Source organism: Poecile atricapillus, chromosome 1 (genome assembly GCF_030490865.1).
Source record: "Poecile atricapillus isolate bPoeAtr1 chromosome 1, bPoeAtr1.hap1, whole genome shotgun sequence".
Lineage (NCBI taxonomy): Eukaryota > Metazoa > Chordata > Aves > Passeriformes > Paridae > Poecile > Poecile atricapillus.
The window spans coordinates 110,626,016-110,641,482 of record NC_081249.1 but is presented as its reverse complement, the minus strand read 5'-3'; the positions used below and the strand labels follow the sequence as shown (position 1 = coordinate 110,641,482).

Here is a 15,467-nt window from a genome sequence, read left to right as displayed (position 1 = left end):
GCATGAAAATGCCCTCAAGAAGATGGGGTAGCTAAATGCTATGCAATTAGGGAGGCTCATCTGTCTGCAGAGAGCAACCCTCCAACATGCCAAAAGAAAGGGAAAGACACAATGGCTTCTGCAGTTTACCAAACATAAAATCAATGTTAAAGCTTTCAAGTCTGGTAGCACAAAGCAAGCTGGGCTTCATCCCACAGGCCCAGCATGTGAGGAAGAGGTATGTTTTGTCTCGTATTCCTCATGCAGATGGGCAATGTAAAATGGTTTGTTCTCTCCCTTGCCGTTTTGAGCCTCTCCCTGCTTTTGTGTGTGGTCACCTCAGAAGTAAACTTGAGCCATTCTGTCACGTGGCTTCTTTCAGCTTGCTGCTAACAGTGTAAAGTGACACTGTGCCACCCTGTGTCTGGTAGGAAAACGTCCCCTCATCTAAAATACCTTTGGAATAGAGAAGGCTGGCAAGGACATAAAGAAAAATAGTCAAAGATTGTGACAATAAACTAATTTTAATTTAAGACAGCTTTAAGTCAGAGAGTTAGTTTCCTGTCCATTTTGGAGCAGAGGTTACTGTACTCCTTTGGTGTGAGCGAGTACTGTGAAAGGACTTCCAGAAATTCTTCAAGTGGGCAGAGACCTGCTTTACAGCCTTTTACCACTTGCTCCTGCAAGGCAAAGAGACAGAATCACAGATGTTGTGCACTGCCAAAGCCCTTTTTCTGCTGCATGGTGAAACCACAAGCTCGAGATTTGTAGGAGGGACTTCCCAGGGGATCTCACCTCTCCACGGTAAGACACACGCACAAACCACTCCTTGGAGCGCCGATGCTGATAAAGTTCCAGGATCACATCAGAAGCATAAGGTGGCCACTTGTTATCAAAGGTGCCCAGTGCCAGCAGGAGAGGAATAAGAGTGGAGTCATGAGAAGCATAGAGGAAGAGCTTTCTGGAAAAAAAAAGGGAAAAGAACAGACCTGGAATATCAGCTGTGTTCCTCCATGGATAGGCAGTAGCACTCATGCTTTTTCCAGCAGGTGAGCACTTCTTTTTATCCCACACATTCAATGTCTTTCTGAACCAGTTTTTCACACTGACATCAAGTTAGAATTTATAACAGTTAGAGGAGGAGTTCTCTGCCATACCTGGCCTTTTCAGCTGGATTTGAGGGATTTACTGCTGCTTTGATGTTCTTCTGTAAGGTATTGAACAGGAGGCCAATATTCATCTGAAGGATTTCTCTAGAAAAGAAGCAGAAATAAATTTATTAGTTTTAAAACTTTCACACAATTATACATGAAAACTTGAGAATCTGCTTTTCTCTTATGATTTGATAACCTGAACTGAGTGTAGTTGAGAACTATTTAATGCAATTAACATGGCCAGTTCTTAGTTCAGCTGTTGTGCAGTCACGACTCTAAAGTGACTGCAGAACAGGAGGGCAGAGGTGTTAACAAGCACTCTCATGAGGTGTGGCCATGTAAATGGCAATCTAGAAACTCTGATTGTTCTCGAGGCTGTTTTGTTTCCCTGATACGGTTTTTGTGTGCATGGGTTTCAGCTAGGGAAGATGACTGCTGCAGAACAGCAGCTGAAGGTGGCTGGGGGTCTTTGGTGAGGAGGGCAGGATTCAAGAAAGTGGTTGCTATATTCAAAAAGTAGTTTTTATCCTCTTATTAAATAAAAAGATGATCTTTATAGAATATCTGGTGGGAAGAAATTCCCTCTACCTAATGAATACATCAGTGGAATGGAAGATGAGTGTGACTAACTCTCCTGCGTGTTGTGGGAACCAATCTTTCACTATGTGAGCTCTCTAATACATGGTAAAGAAAAGACAGTCCTGTACTACCACCTGAGAAGAGCTGGTGAATGTGGCAGCTGCAAATGAATCTAAAAGGAAAATGACTGCTAGGCTAGCAACTCAGCCAGCCTTTACAAACAACTGTGGAGGAGGCAATTAGCTGCACGTAGCAGCAGATTCTCTTTGCAAGTAGTTACATGTGTGCAGGACCTGGCATCACTTTTTCCGCTAGTGCCAGCACTTCTCAGCCGAGCTGTGCAGGTGCCATCCCTGGGATAAGCTTCCCAGGCTGGAATTTGGACTGTACTTGTGCAACTGCAAGGGCAGCCTCAGAGCATGGGCTCAAAGCATCTCCTCTTTTCTTCTTTTGTTTTTGCCACTGGTTCACTTAAACCCCTGTGGCAACTGAGGCCTTCACTGCCTCCCTCGGTGGCTTACTGCTGCTCCTGGGAGACCACCCTCTCTCTCTGTGAGGATCAACAAAACAGGATGCAAGCCCACATCCTGGTCTCTTCAGTGTGCAGTCCTTTTTCCCAGCTCACAGTACTGACTCAAGGCACTGAATTTTACAGTGAGACGGCTGAGGCACAAACCTTAAGAGTGGGCTCTGATGGGGGAATGCAGCAGATGGGAAAGCATTTTTGTCTGCTGAAGTAAGCTGGTTTAGCACATCCACCCCAGGTAAGACAGCCCCTGAGGGCAGAGGCATGGACACAGGCAATCACCTGGAACTGTCTTCCAGAAGGAAAAGCATGGAGTCAACAGCTCGGCGCTCCACTGTCTGCTGGAAGCTCTTGAGCACAGGGCAGCTTGGCAAATTGTGCACCTGGAAGGGGGATATGCAGCAGAGTGGTAAGGTTTGACCCTTTCTGAACCCAGCCTGAAGACAAGTGGATGACTGCCCACACAAAACAGCTGCTCATGTCACAGCATTTGTACTACAGTATTGTACTACAACACTCATGTGAGGATATCTAGGATGGTTTTAAACAAATAGTCTTGCTCTGTGTACCAGAAGGACTATGATATTCATGTGAGGATTTTTAGGATGGTTTTAAACACACAAACTTGCTTTGTGTACCAAAAAGATGAATGCTTGTTCTTCAGGATCCAATTCTATGGGGAGTGTAATACGTTGGGCCATTCAGCCTACAGACCAGTTATAATTAGCTCCAGCAAAAAAGAGGTCCTAAGGAGGGGTAGAAATGCGTCCAGCTTCCTTTCAGTAGCAGAAGCAGTCTGGCTCACAGCTAGTGTGCTGGGACTGGGATTAAGATGACTATTGGGTGCTGAGTGCCAAAAAAGGGAAAGCATTTTGTAATGGGTAAGCAAGGCCCAATGCTTCTCTTAGCTCTACACTTGAAAGAAATACTGGGTTTCAAGGTAAGAACAAAAACACTGGAGACAAGTCTTCATCCATTCTACAGCAAGGCTGACACCACATCTTGCTTTTTCAAAAGGCCATGCTATTTCTCTAAGTATTCTGGGTTGCATAGAAAGGTACTGGAGTGCACATTAGTATCTGTGGGTTTTGGCAGTGATTTCCTCCATGTGCAAGGCAAGGGGATGTTTCTTTCTGTGACAGTGCAACAGAACAGCTCATCTTACCTGTTCAGCAAAAATGTTATCGAGGAGGACAAAAAAATCCAAAGACTCATCACCATCAATACCCATCCTCTTCTTAATTTTTTTCAAGTCATCAGAGATACCTGGCTGCTGCCTAGCATTCTCTAACCTATTCCTGCAAAGGAATTAAGAAAAAAAAAATTTCACATACCAGACTTTCTATCTTTTGTTTTTCTCATCACCCAGCCCAGTGGAGTTGTCCCACATCAGTGAGGGGTAGAAGAGAGGTACTGAGGGGTTCCTGATGTTGGGAGTCTGAGCTGCAGAAAGGACCGATGCTGTATTGAGATTTCAAGGATCAGAGCTGACTCTCTGCTCTCACAAAGGCAGGACAAAAAATTAAGATGAGATGTGAACATCCCAGAAGTGCTTCCCATAAGCAAGGGCTGTGCATCAGCTAACAGATCTGGTCATACTGGAATAGTACAGGTCTATATCTTCAGGGAGTAGCCTTTAACTGCCTCATGAAAGAAGAAAGGGCAGAAGCTTTGAACTGATTGCTGTATGGTGTGGGAAATGGGAAACACCTAGATACTTGCTTGTAGCTCAAATCCACCTTTTGCTTTGTTAGAAGCCATTTGCATCTTTATGCTGCTTTAAATTTTATTTAAAAAAGTTTAGCTGAGAATATCCATGCTGGCCATGCCTGCAAGCTGAGGCAGTGCTTTGTGCAGCTCAAAAAGTCTACCTTGGTATGGTCACAAAAGGTGCAGTTGGTGGGCAGAGGGGAGGGCAGGGAGAAGCAGACCCTGCAGTTTACTCATTTTTTTGGACAGGAGGCTGCTGCTTCTAGGGGCTGTCACATTACCACTGTCTAGACCAATCCTTTGCCTGCAGAGTCAAACATTGCACATGAGCTCTTGCAAGTGAAGTCTGACAGCTCTTGAATTTTGGACAAAAATATGCTAATGTACAGTCTAGCCAAACTGTAATATATCTGCCTTTCTTTTTCATTTTCCACCCTGTGCCCAAACCTTGCACAAGCATTTTGGAGTACTTGACTCCGCAAACATGAGTGTTAGGATCTTCCTTATTTCACTTTATTAATCTTCATTAAATGTGTCATGGCTGAGTATATTTCAGTTTCTTCAAGGTATGAATGTGATGAGAATGTTGAAATAACCCCCAAACCAGAAGCTGAATATAAAAAGGAGGCCCAATATGTTCACACTTGAAAGGCTTGTTAAAGGATGTAGATGACATTAATTCTGCCCTGCAGCAATGCCACAGACTGGCTGTACATTAGCTAGTAATGAGTGTTTGCTAGACACAGACTAAATTAAACAGGTCTTTCGAGGAAAAGTCTCTGTTTTCTTCTGCTGCTACTGCCTGGTGTGTAATTCCACTTACCAAGTATTTTATACAACTAGTTGACCATTCCCAAAGAACAGTTAAGTGGTAAGGAAAGAAATTGGGAAATGGGAAGAAATTGTGCTGTTTTAAATTACTACTGCTGAAACAGAAGGGCACTGAAATCATACAGGGAGATATTGCTGGCAATTACCTGGTCAAGTATTTCAGGCGCGGGCAGTTTTGGTAATTGGGGTGGAGCATTTCGGAGCTTGCTTCATCAGTGACAATGACAACAGGTCCTGTGGAACAAGAAGGAAGTTTCTGTGATCAGTAGTGCATCTGTGTTTCTTGAATTTCTTTAGACTGCTTTATAATCACTGCCAGTCTTTGTGCTCGAGTCCAGTGTTATCAACTAGCAATTTCCCCTGAGCTGTCACCTGCAACACGAGCCACTGTACTTGTTTCTGTGCATTTATTTCCACAGGGATGCCTGCTGTGCACCTTGTAAAGGTGTTCCCACTTGTGTGTTCGTTTTTCTTAGTGCCAAAAATTAGTGTCTGTGTCATGAAGTGTAAGGAGCTCTGGCAAGTCACTTCTACTTGTTTGTGGAACTGAATATGGAAGGAGAAAATGTGAGATATTTAAAATGCAGAGCATATTTTTAGAACATACAAGGAGTTACCAACTGCAGATACAGGTGAAAGTTACTCCAGGTACTGAACTTGTATCCAAGATATTTGTGTTTCCCTGAGAAACCTTTTGCAGATGTGTGAACTTTTTGCCATCTTGATTTTTAAGAGGATTAACACTAACCTCCCTAGCAGGTCTGAAAGAACAGCAGAAAGATGCAAAGAGAGGGAACAAGTGACAAGCTGGTAAAGAATCTACAGGACCAGGAGAACTGGGGAAGGGAGCCAAGTGCAGAGCCAAGGAAGAAGTAACTACTAGAAGCCTGAGAGAGTTAGGGTGCAGAAGGCATGTGCATCTAGGGAAGACTAAGCAAGGAAAAGCACTATTCAGAAGTCTCCCCAACCTTTCTGCTGTTGGTACAGCCCAGCTAGCAGGCACCGTGTGGACTCCAGATTCCGGAAAATATTAGTGGAACGGATGCTGAAAGAGAGAAAGCAGTTTGTGAGGGAGAACTTTCTCCTTCATGATAACATGGCTGCAGCTGGGGAGGTCTTGCTGGACCTGAGAATTCTGCTTCCATCATGGCTTTAGAAATCTGTGGTGAGACTCATCTTTTGTCACTACAGATATCTTAGGCAGACACCTATAATCTGAACTGCCCTTTAACTGCACGTCAGAGATAGTGGAGATAACAAACTGGTGTGATTTTTTTATCTCATCCTAAGCCAGATGCTCTCAGCATTACTGATGTGAGCAGCAGGGGTTGCTTCATCTTACTGAATTTCAGCTGTTTACAGTGAGTTGAAGTGTGCTCCAGAAACGCCTATTTCTCTTTGCTCACCACAAAAGTGAGTAACAGCATTGCCAATGGCTCAGCCTAGGTGAGATGAATCTGTCCCTGGCATCACTCTCAGGACTCCTGAGCAAAGATGAAGGCCCAGAGGTCAGGCAGTTTGCTGTGGGGTGGAGAAGGCTATGCTAGCCAGAGTTCCCCTAGCACAAGGCTACTTGTTAAGAAGCAGGAAGAAAGGGAAGGTCCAGGAGGGAACTGGGAGACTCACAAGACCTCAGCAGGCTTAAATGTTGGTGAAAGAAACTTGACTTCTTCCACATAGTTTCTCCTCAGCCTCTCCCCCAGGGCAAATGTCTGCTGCATCCCCACTTTTGTCAGCTGTCCTGCGACTACACCACCCTAAGAGCAAAGAAAAGGAGAGGTCTCCAATGGATCATGGAAATAAAGTCTTCAGATGAAAGAGGAACCCACCAAGAAATACAACCTCACCTTAAATACAGTCTTTTTGTATTCCTCATCCAAGGGTGAGGGGGGTTGAGGTCCTCCATTTAGGTCTGTGACCACGTAATCAAACTTAGTCTTAGCAGGTACATCTAAAAGAGTGGGATGCCATTCCACCTGTTTCAAAACAAACAAACAAACAGTGTTTCAGTGGAAAACTTTCAAGGGCATTAAACCAAGGACTTCTAAGAGCATTAAACTAATGCTGGAGTATTACAGTGTGCTGCCTTGCCAACAATACAACATGGAGACAAAGGGATCTCTTTACACAGCTCAGAGAGAAATAAGAGCAGTGCTGCTCTCTGGATTTGCAGATCTGATGTGCAGGAAATGCAGTACTTGCTTTCTTCCCCTTACAGGAAAAGCATCTGTAGAAAATCACAATTGCTACTATTTGTTACACATCGGAAAGCTGCTGTAGGAAACTACCTGAGCTAATCCCTGCTGGATCCCCAGGCCACCTCGGTGGCAGCTGGGGGAGTTGGATCACTTGTGGTAACACCAAGGCAGGAGCCACACCTTTGCTGAGCACCTGTTGTGAGGTGCAGAACTTGGCCTTGGAGTAAAGTTCATGGGCACAGCAGCCCCGGGATGCCCATCCCTACATCCTGCCCCTGAGGGCTCCCTGTAGTTGCAGCAATTGTTCCCTCTGCTGTCATCTGTCTCACTAATGTGCTATCATCGTTCCACTTTAAAGAATCACAGAATTAATTAGGTTGGAAAAGACCTCTGAGATCATCAAGTCCAAGCTGTGACTGAACACCACTGTGTCAACCAGGCCACAAAGACATCCAGTCTTTCCTTAAACACCTCCAGGGACTGTGACTCCCAACACCTCCCAGAGCAGCCCATTCCACTGTCTATTCCCCCTCTTTGTGAAGGGATTCCTCCTATTGTCCAACCTGAACCTCCTGTGGCACAGATTAAAGACTGTCTCCTCTCATCCTGCTGCTGAAAGAAAAGCCTGACCCATACCTGGCTACAACCCCCTTTCAAGAAGTTGCAGAGTGATAAGGTCACCCCTGAGCTTCCTCTTTTCCAGACAAAACACCCCCAGCTCCCTCGGTGGCTTCTCCTAACACTTGTACTCCAGACCCTTCCCCAGGTCCGTGGCCTTTCTCTGGACTCGCTCAATGTCCTTCCCGAACTGAGGGACCCAGAACTGGACAGGGATGATCCCTGCCCTGCTCCAGGCCAGGATGCCCTGGCCTCCTCGTCCAGCCGGGCACACTCTGCCTCATGTTCAGTCGCTGTCAAGCAGCACCCCCAGGCCTTTTTCCACTGGGCAGCTTTCCAGCCACTCTCACCCAAACCTGTAGTGCGGCATGGGGTGCAAGTTCCCAAATTCCCACGCTTTCCCCTCGGAAATTACTCTCGGTATCGCCTCGGGAAGGGGAATAAACGCCAACCCACCAGGCTGCCGGGAGCAAGGCAGGCGCTCAGCAGCGGGCACGCCGCCGGCTCGGGCTCGGGGCACCTCCCGCACCACCCCCGTCCCGTCCCGTCTCCCCCGAGCTCACCGGGGCTGCCCCCGGGATCGGCCGCAGCGGGGTGCGAGCTCCGTGCCGGAACACGACCTGCACCAGCCTCAGCTCCAGATCCTGGCGCCGCCCGCCCTCGCCGCCGTCCCACCCGGCCGCCGCCGCCCGCCGCCGCTGCGTCCAGGCGGCCAGGCCGCCCAGCACCCACAGCCGAACCCCCCAGCCCATGGCGGCCCCGCCGGCCCGGCCGCACCGCGGGGAGCAATGGGAAGCGCAGTTCCCTGCTGGAGCCCCGCCTGGAACCGGGCAGGGACGGGGACCAGGCGCGGACTGCGGCTCCCGGCGGGCGCCGCGCAGGAGAACCATACGGCGCTGGGCGGGACCGGCGGCGCCCCCGCCCCGGTCCGGGCACGGCCCTCAGCCGAGCCCGCCGGCGTTCGTGTGCCTCTGCTCGCCGTCTTCCTTTAGTTATCGTCCCTGTGGGACTCGCCGGGCGCGAGTGTGCACAATAACCCCGTGTAGCGTTCCAGGCTTGGGGAAGAGTGGCTGGAAGGACCTGGAAAAGGACCGGGGGGTGCTGGTCACAGCGACTGCGCTGAGCCAGGTGTGCCCGGGAGGCCAATGGCATCCTGGCCTGGAGCAGCAATAGCGTGGCCAGAGGAGCAGGGCAGGGATTGTCCCTCGGTACTCGGCACTGGTGAGGCCACACCTCGAATGCTGGGTTCGGTTCTGGGCCCCTCGCTTGGAAAAGCCATTGAGGCGCTGGAGCGAGTCCAGGGAAGGGTCTGGAGCACAGGGATTATGAGAAGGCACTGAGGGAGCTGGGGGTGTCTAGTCTGGAGCAGGAGGCTCAGGGGACACCTTACTGCTCTCTGCAACTCCCTGAAAGGAGGGTGTAGCCAGCGGGGCTTGGCCTCTGCTCCCAGGGAACGAGCGATGGGATGAGAGGACACGGCCTCAAGCTGTGCCAGGGGAGGGTCAGGTTGGACACTCAGAGGGATTTCTTCACAGAAAGGGTGATTAGACATTGGAATGAGCTGCCTGGGAGGTGTTGGAGTCATAGTCCCCAGAGGAGTTCAAGGAGCAGGGCAAGGGTGAAGGAGGGAGAGGATGGTGACCTGCACAAAGGCCAGAGGAGGAGCAGCTGCAAGTGGTGCGAGGTTGGCACAGACACCAGGACGTGCAGAGGGGGGATTTTGGTCATTTCCTCGTGTCGCTCAAAGCCCTGCAGCTCTGAAAGGGTTACCTCAGTTTTCTGAGGTTAAAGAGTATGTGAAACACAGAGGCACAACAAGAGCAGAGAGAGAAGGGGAAAAAAAAATACTTCAGAAGCCAAAAAACACCAAATGAAGGAATCAAGCCTAAATCTTGTGTTGCAAGAGTGAGGGGTCAAGAATGCTGAGGGGAGAGGGAACAGGAAAATGTAGTTAAGAGGGGGAGGGAGGGAAGGCAGAAGAGAGACAGAGGTGATGTGATAGAAGTGAGCAGGGAGAGAGGCTCACAGTGAATTTATTCATATTTCCATTCAAATGTTACCGTGGAAGAAAACCCCAGTTCCTGTGAAGCTGTGAAGACTGGGACTGCAGGGTCTCTCCTGTGTGGCCCTGGCTGCTGCCAAGCAGCATTACTGGTGAGATATATTTTAGAGTACACCACACCACAGCAGGTGCGTGCAATTAGAGGAGAGATCTCCAAAATAGCAGGCGGCTGTCAATTTTTTAGCAAATGGTGTTGCCCTGTTTTTTTTTTTTCTTTGTCCAACTGTGTAGAAATTTATTCTAAGATGCGCCATCTTTACAGAAACATTTTGAAAGGACCTGTTATTTTTACCCTTCTGTTGCTTTTTGTGACCAGACGAGGAGCAGAAGGCTAATCCAATGGCCAGCAGGGGTGAAATTTTTTTCACTGAAGGAAAGTAATGAGCTCTAATGAGCAAACAAGTTTCAGGAAACTTTCCACTCTGAAAGCAGAGCAGAGATTTCCTCCTGGTTGGAATTTAACCAAATTGTAATGATTGCTATCTTTGTGAAATACTACCATTGCTATCATTTGCCTTTTACAGGGCTACAAAAATGTATCACACCTCAGAACACTCTGGTTTTATAAGTTTGCATTTACATCCTCCTTTTTTTGATGAGGAAAGTGAGTCATAGTAAGTTTTGTAGTTTGACCAAGTCACGCAGTTGCTGTGTGGCTGATAATTTGATAAGGTGTGAGGGCAACTAGCATGATAAGATTTTTTTTGTTCCACAAGGTGGATTGAAATTAAATAATGCTTAAAAAATACCCACTAAAGAAACAATTTAACCTAATGAGTTTGTGTGTTTTATTGTTTTTTTGGACTAAGTGAACACTCTGTCCCTGAATAAAGGTCAGGTTGGATAGGGCTCTGAGCAACCTGGTCTAGTTGAAGGTATCTCTGCCCATGGGGAGGGGGGAGGTTTGGAACTGGATGATCTTCAAGGTCTCCTTCCAACCCAAACCATTCTATCATTCTGTCATGCCATGAAAGATCTTTATCTGTTTATGGTGTAAATCAGAGATTTACATAAAATGTTTGTATGATAGAGGCACAAATAGCATTTGGATGCCTCTTTGGGAGCTGGGTTTATTTCCCCTGACTGGTAGGAGTCAGAAAAGAGACACGACTTCTTTGGTTCCTTTCCCAAGTGCATTTTGAGAGGAGAGTGAACTGGAAATGTTCTCCCACAGCTCTTCACTGCACAGGCTGCAGCTGGGCTGGGAGCCTGGCTGCTGGAGAAGGGTGGCTTAACCAGCCTGGTGTGACTGTTCAAAGTGGGCCACAAGCAGCTCCTGCCAAGCATGATACCTCTGTGTGCCAGCCTTGTTTGGGGGTATCTCCACCTCTGGGTGCGGTATGGGCTGTTCTGCTCTAGCACAAAGTGTTTTCCTACCCTTCCAAAAACTTCTTCTACCCCAAAATGTTCCCATGGCTGGCTTTCTGAGTGCAATAAAGATGCTTTTGCTCTGGTCCCTTGAAATGATCACAGGTACTGAAATCTCAAATGCAACATGAGCAGGAGTTTGTGCAGGATTCATGTTTGGAATCACAGGCTGCTGCATCCTGCAGCCAAAAGAGCTTTCTCCATTCTCATCTCTGGAGCTAATGGTGATGTCTCTTTGTCCTGCAAGGGCTGCTGACCACAGTGGCTGTTATAAACCAGTCTGGGCATGGGAGCTGTATTGCCTTCACAAAGGGCTGGACTTTATTTATAAATTGTTTGAGTGTGCTGTGCTGCTTCCTGTGGAGCTGTATCACTCTTGTCTCCTCCAGTCTGTCTGTTGTGGTGAACGTTGTAGCCAGCTGCTTTGTGAGCAAGGCGCCTGGGGAAATGGAAGGAATGTTTCCACTCCTAAAGTCTGTGATCCTTTGGGGTGGAATTGGCAAAAATAAACCCCTAAATGCCACCACAAACCAAGCCCTCCCTGTAAGACACCATTCATGGTACACTGTGCAGATCTGACGCAACTTGTCTCATTTTCTGCATGCTTTCACATCAGTGCTTTACCTTCCAGCAATGAAATGATGTGTGTCGATACTTAGAGGTCATAATTTAATTTCTGAGTTCCTGCTGGTTGTGTGGGAGAGTCCTGGAAGTCAGGGTATTTAGGATTGGCATTGTGAGGAGATTTTTGGAAATTTTCTTCTATGTATTTTAGAAACAGATCATCAGACAGTTGGTAGTTTTCTGCTTCTTTTACTTGGGAAGATGTGGCTTTTCCTCACTTTCCTTTGTCATTTCCAGGCTTGGGCATTTGGTCATTGTTGGTGTGGCAGTGGGAGAGCTGGAAGCCCGGCTGTGTGCTGGTGACGGACCGACTGCGCTGAGGTTCAGCCCCTGCCCAGTAACCCAGCACAGAAGATGCATTCCCTGCCTTCTGTTTTTCTTTTGTTCCAACTTTGTCATCCTAAACTGGATGATGCCTGCAGCCATCTGCTGCATTTGGTCTGCTGCGGCATCATGCCGACTCAATTATGCACCGCTCTGGGAGAACAGCAGGCTGGTTTTCCCTTCAGCTTTGAAAGAGTGTTTTTCCCTTGCACAGGAAGGCTGAGGGAAGTAGGAGCCTCCAGAAGCAAGCTGGATAAGCTGTTCCCAGCCATGTCAGGTGGACTCTGTGTCTGTGCAGTCCAGGTGTGGTGGGAGAGCTGCCAGGCTGTCACCGTGCCCGAGATGCTGCATCCTGGGACTCAGAGCTCCGATGCCGTGGCAGATGTACTCCCTTGTGGCAGCACTTAACTGTTTGGCACTTTTAAGCTTTATCACCTCATTTACTTTTTGTGGATATATATTAAACCAAGGGTATTTCTATTAAACCAAATGTTTTGGGATGATATGAAATAAAAAAGGAGATGGTGCAAGTGTAAATTACATTTGCTTTTTTTCAAAACAGCCAGGAGGGGAGGGCTGCAAAGAAATGATGTTGATCCTTACAGTGGACTTCTAGCAAAGTTGTTTTGTTATGCTTTCATACTCAGAGAGAAGTGACCATGCAGGATTTATGTGTGTGATTCAGCTTGTGACATCAGTCTTCTTCCTGTGGTGGGCAGAGGAGACAACCAAAATCTGGGTTATATTATTTTTTTTTTCCTTTTTCTTTTTTTTTTTTTTTTCCTTTTTCTGCAAGTTTATGATAAATTTTGAGACTCCAGGACTGCTTCACATTTTCTTCTTAAGTTTCCCTGCAGGTAGTGGACTTGATAGATTTCAACATGGAGCCACTCACTGTTTGCTGTTTGAATCCTTCTGGGCTGTCCATAGTGCCCTGGTCCTTTTCCCCTTTCAGTAAATTCTCCTCTTCATTACATGACGATAGGGGTCAGATCAAGTGGTGGGGAGCTAGAAAACAGGGACTTGTGCTATTTACATTTAAGACATTTCTGGCCCCACCAGCTGTTCCATGTGTGTTATTTTCAGAAGGGCAATAGTCCACGGGAGGTCAAGAGGGTGGAATTGTGTGAATATATTGGGTGAAGGAAATCAAGACACTTGGGAGTACCCAGGCCTTGTCATGACAGAGAGCCATGATGATTCTGGCTGGGGAGAACTCAAGGAGAGTTCTCAAAGTGCTGCTTGCATGGCTAGGAAGGGCTGCTCAGCTGGGTGTTGTTAGCTGTTTTCAAGAGTCATCTGTGTTTACACTGCTGGCAGGACCACCTGTTTGGTTTTTTAAACAGTAATATGTGTGTGTGTCTGTATATTGCTGCATTTCTGCATTTATTTTTAGCCCTTTATAAAAACCCCCGACAGGTTTGAAAGATGCTGTGGATTGTGAGTGGTGCCTGGCGGCATTGCACACATTGATGGTTGTCAGAATTTCCATGCTGAATCTCTGCTTTGGAAGGTTTATAACTCATCCTTCTATTCTTGGTGCTGCAGCTCTCATACACTGGAAAAGATAAAATAAAATAAGATAACATAACATAAAATAAGATAAAATAAAATAAAACCAAGGAACTTTTAAAAAACTACATTTTCCCACCAGGTTTGTTGAAATCAGACTTGTTGGCCTAAACAGGAGCTTTTTCAAAGCAGACATTGAGTCTTGTCACTTTGTTTTTCAGCACCTAACTGCAAATGTGTGGCAGGTCTCTTTAATGTGTTTCATATGGTCAAATGGAGAAGCTGTTTTGCATATCAGGCTGATACAGGTACTGGATGGTGTAAAATTTCAGGGAGCCAACAGCAGTTAGCTCCTCACCACCAGCTCTGAGGAAGCATAAAACCAGCTGAATTATGGCAGAGGTTGGGCAGTCTCCACATCTGGGGTGACACCAGTTGCAGCATCACAGGCTGAATGCTCCTCATATCAAGAACTAGCAGACAGATGAGACATACCATGATTTTTTTATATTCATAAATAAAGGACATGTGTTTTGCCATTATGTGCTATCAGCAAGAGAAATGCTATCAGCCAGAGAAATCCAGTACAAAGCAGCAGTTGATAATTTTAAGAGATGCATAGTTATCCCTTGTTAATTTTCTGGTCCATACTTTGGAAGTGTCTCCTATCCATGCAGTGCAAAGCAGGTTGCAGTTGTTAATCTGCACCATTCCCTGCTGTAGTCCTGCACACATCCTGATGATTCCTGGTGCCCACCCAGAAGAGATGGTGTTTGAGGAGATTTAATGGAGTGCCCTGGTGCTGCTGAGAGTCCATGGCGAAGCAGACAACAGCACACAGGAACCTGACTCATGTAACAGTGCTAGAAGGAGTGAGCTGCACCTCTTCTGAGAGTTTTCCCAGGTTTGGAAAGCTGTTAGAATATTGGCTGCAAACAGTACATTTGTATGCAGGCAGTAGGCACTAATTCAAAACACCAAGGTAATGAACTTGAAACTGGGTCCTGGTGCACAGTGAGGAGCGTGGAGGGAGCACTGGGAACTTGAGCTAAATCAAAGACAGGGTAATTTCTCATGCAGCATTCAGCAGGCCATTCAAATTCAGATTATCTTTTGGCAGATGGGAATAACACTTATTCCCTGTCTCTCCAGGAAGGCTGTGAGGTGCAAAAGTACATGCAGAAGGCTTTGTATATGCAAGACCTCAGCTGGTTTTTCCCACTATATTAGTAGCTGTTTGAATGACAGATACAACATTTCCTTCAGGTCTTTTCTGACAGCTCCAGACCCTTATGGTTATGAAAACACTGCTATTACAGAATGGAAATAGTTGGGTTGCTTTTGTACATGTTGCATGGGTACACACGCAGTGTTGCTGATGACACAGAGTTTAAACTTTTATCCTGATTTATCTTCCCCTGCAACCGGTTTTTCTGAAGACACAAAGATTTTTAATTCTGATTCCCTTGTACATCTACTGCCTATCTCGGATCATGGCACTCCTGTAGGCTCTCAGCACCTCCTTAGTGGGAGGCAGAGGCCACTATATTTTTTCAGGTGGGAATTTCAGGCAGGCAAAGCCAAAGATGGCTGGCCTGTTGTCAGACATAAAACTTCTTGGAGCAGGAACCCGAGGGCACTCTGTCCAAGTTTCCAGGCTGGTGCCTGAGCTGCTTGTCCAGGCTCAGTGTTATCTTTTGCTGCTGTTCTGATCCCATCTGGCTGTCAGCTGTACCAGCCAGTGCTCCATGGGTATTTATGCTGCTGCCAGTTCTCATGTCTCAATTGGGAGTCATTTAATGCGGGTGACTGAGATTCCTGGAGAGGAAGAATTTGAAGTATCCCAGACAATGGTATGGCTGACATAGTTTTTGTCGTAAGACTATGTTTTTTAGCATTAATTTTAAGGATTGTTAACACACACGAGTTTTTCTTGGGCTTCAGGGTCTGTGGTTTCAGCTATAAAATAGGGTCAGAAGCAT

General features: G+C 46.8%; 1 protein-coding gene and 1 long non-coding RNA gene across 2 annotated transcripts; one reads left to right on the top strand and one right to left on the bottom strand.

The window, feature by feature from the left end:
* Positions 1-484: 484 nt before the first annotated feature.
* On the bottom strand, positions 485-8,478 carry ACP6 (acid phosphatase 6, lysophosphatidic). Its single transcript, XM_058829159.1, has 10 exons — positions 8,159-8,478; positions 6,627-6,755; positions 6,406-6,536; positions 5,748-5,824; positions 4,926-5,013; positions 3,404-3,536; positions 2,521-2,621; positions 1,137-1,232; positions 775-940; positions 485-659 (listed from the first exon to the last, which is right to left on the bottom strand). The coding sequence occupies exons 1-10, from the start codon at positions 8,345-8,347 to the stop codon at positions 525-527; spliced, it is 1,245 nt and encodes a 414-aa protein (XP_058685142.1). The 5' UTR covers positions 8,348-8,478; the 3' UTR covers positions 485-524.
* A 58-nt stretch (positions 8,479-8,536) lies between these two features.
* LOC131574603 (uncharacterized) lies at positions 8,537-12,698 on the top strand. Its single transcript, XR_009276546.1, has 3 exons — positions 8,537-8,816; positions 9,664-9,749; positions 11,887-12,698. It is a non-coding gene; the product is annotated as an uncharacterized LOC131574603 (long non-coding RNA).
* The last annotated feature ends 2,769 nt before the right edge of the window (positions 12,699-15,467 follow it).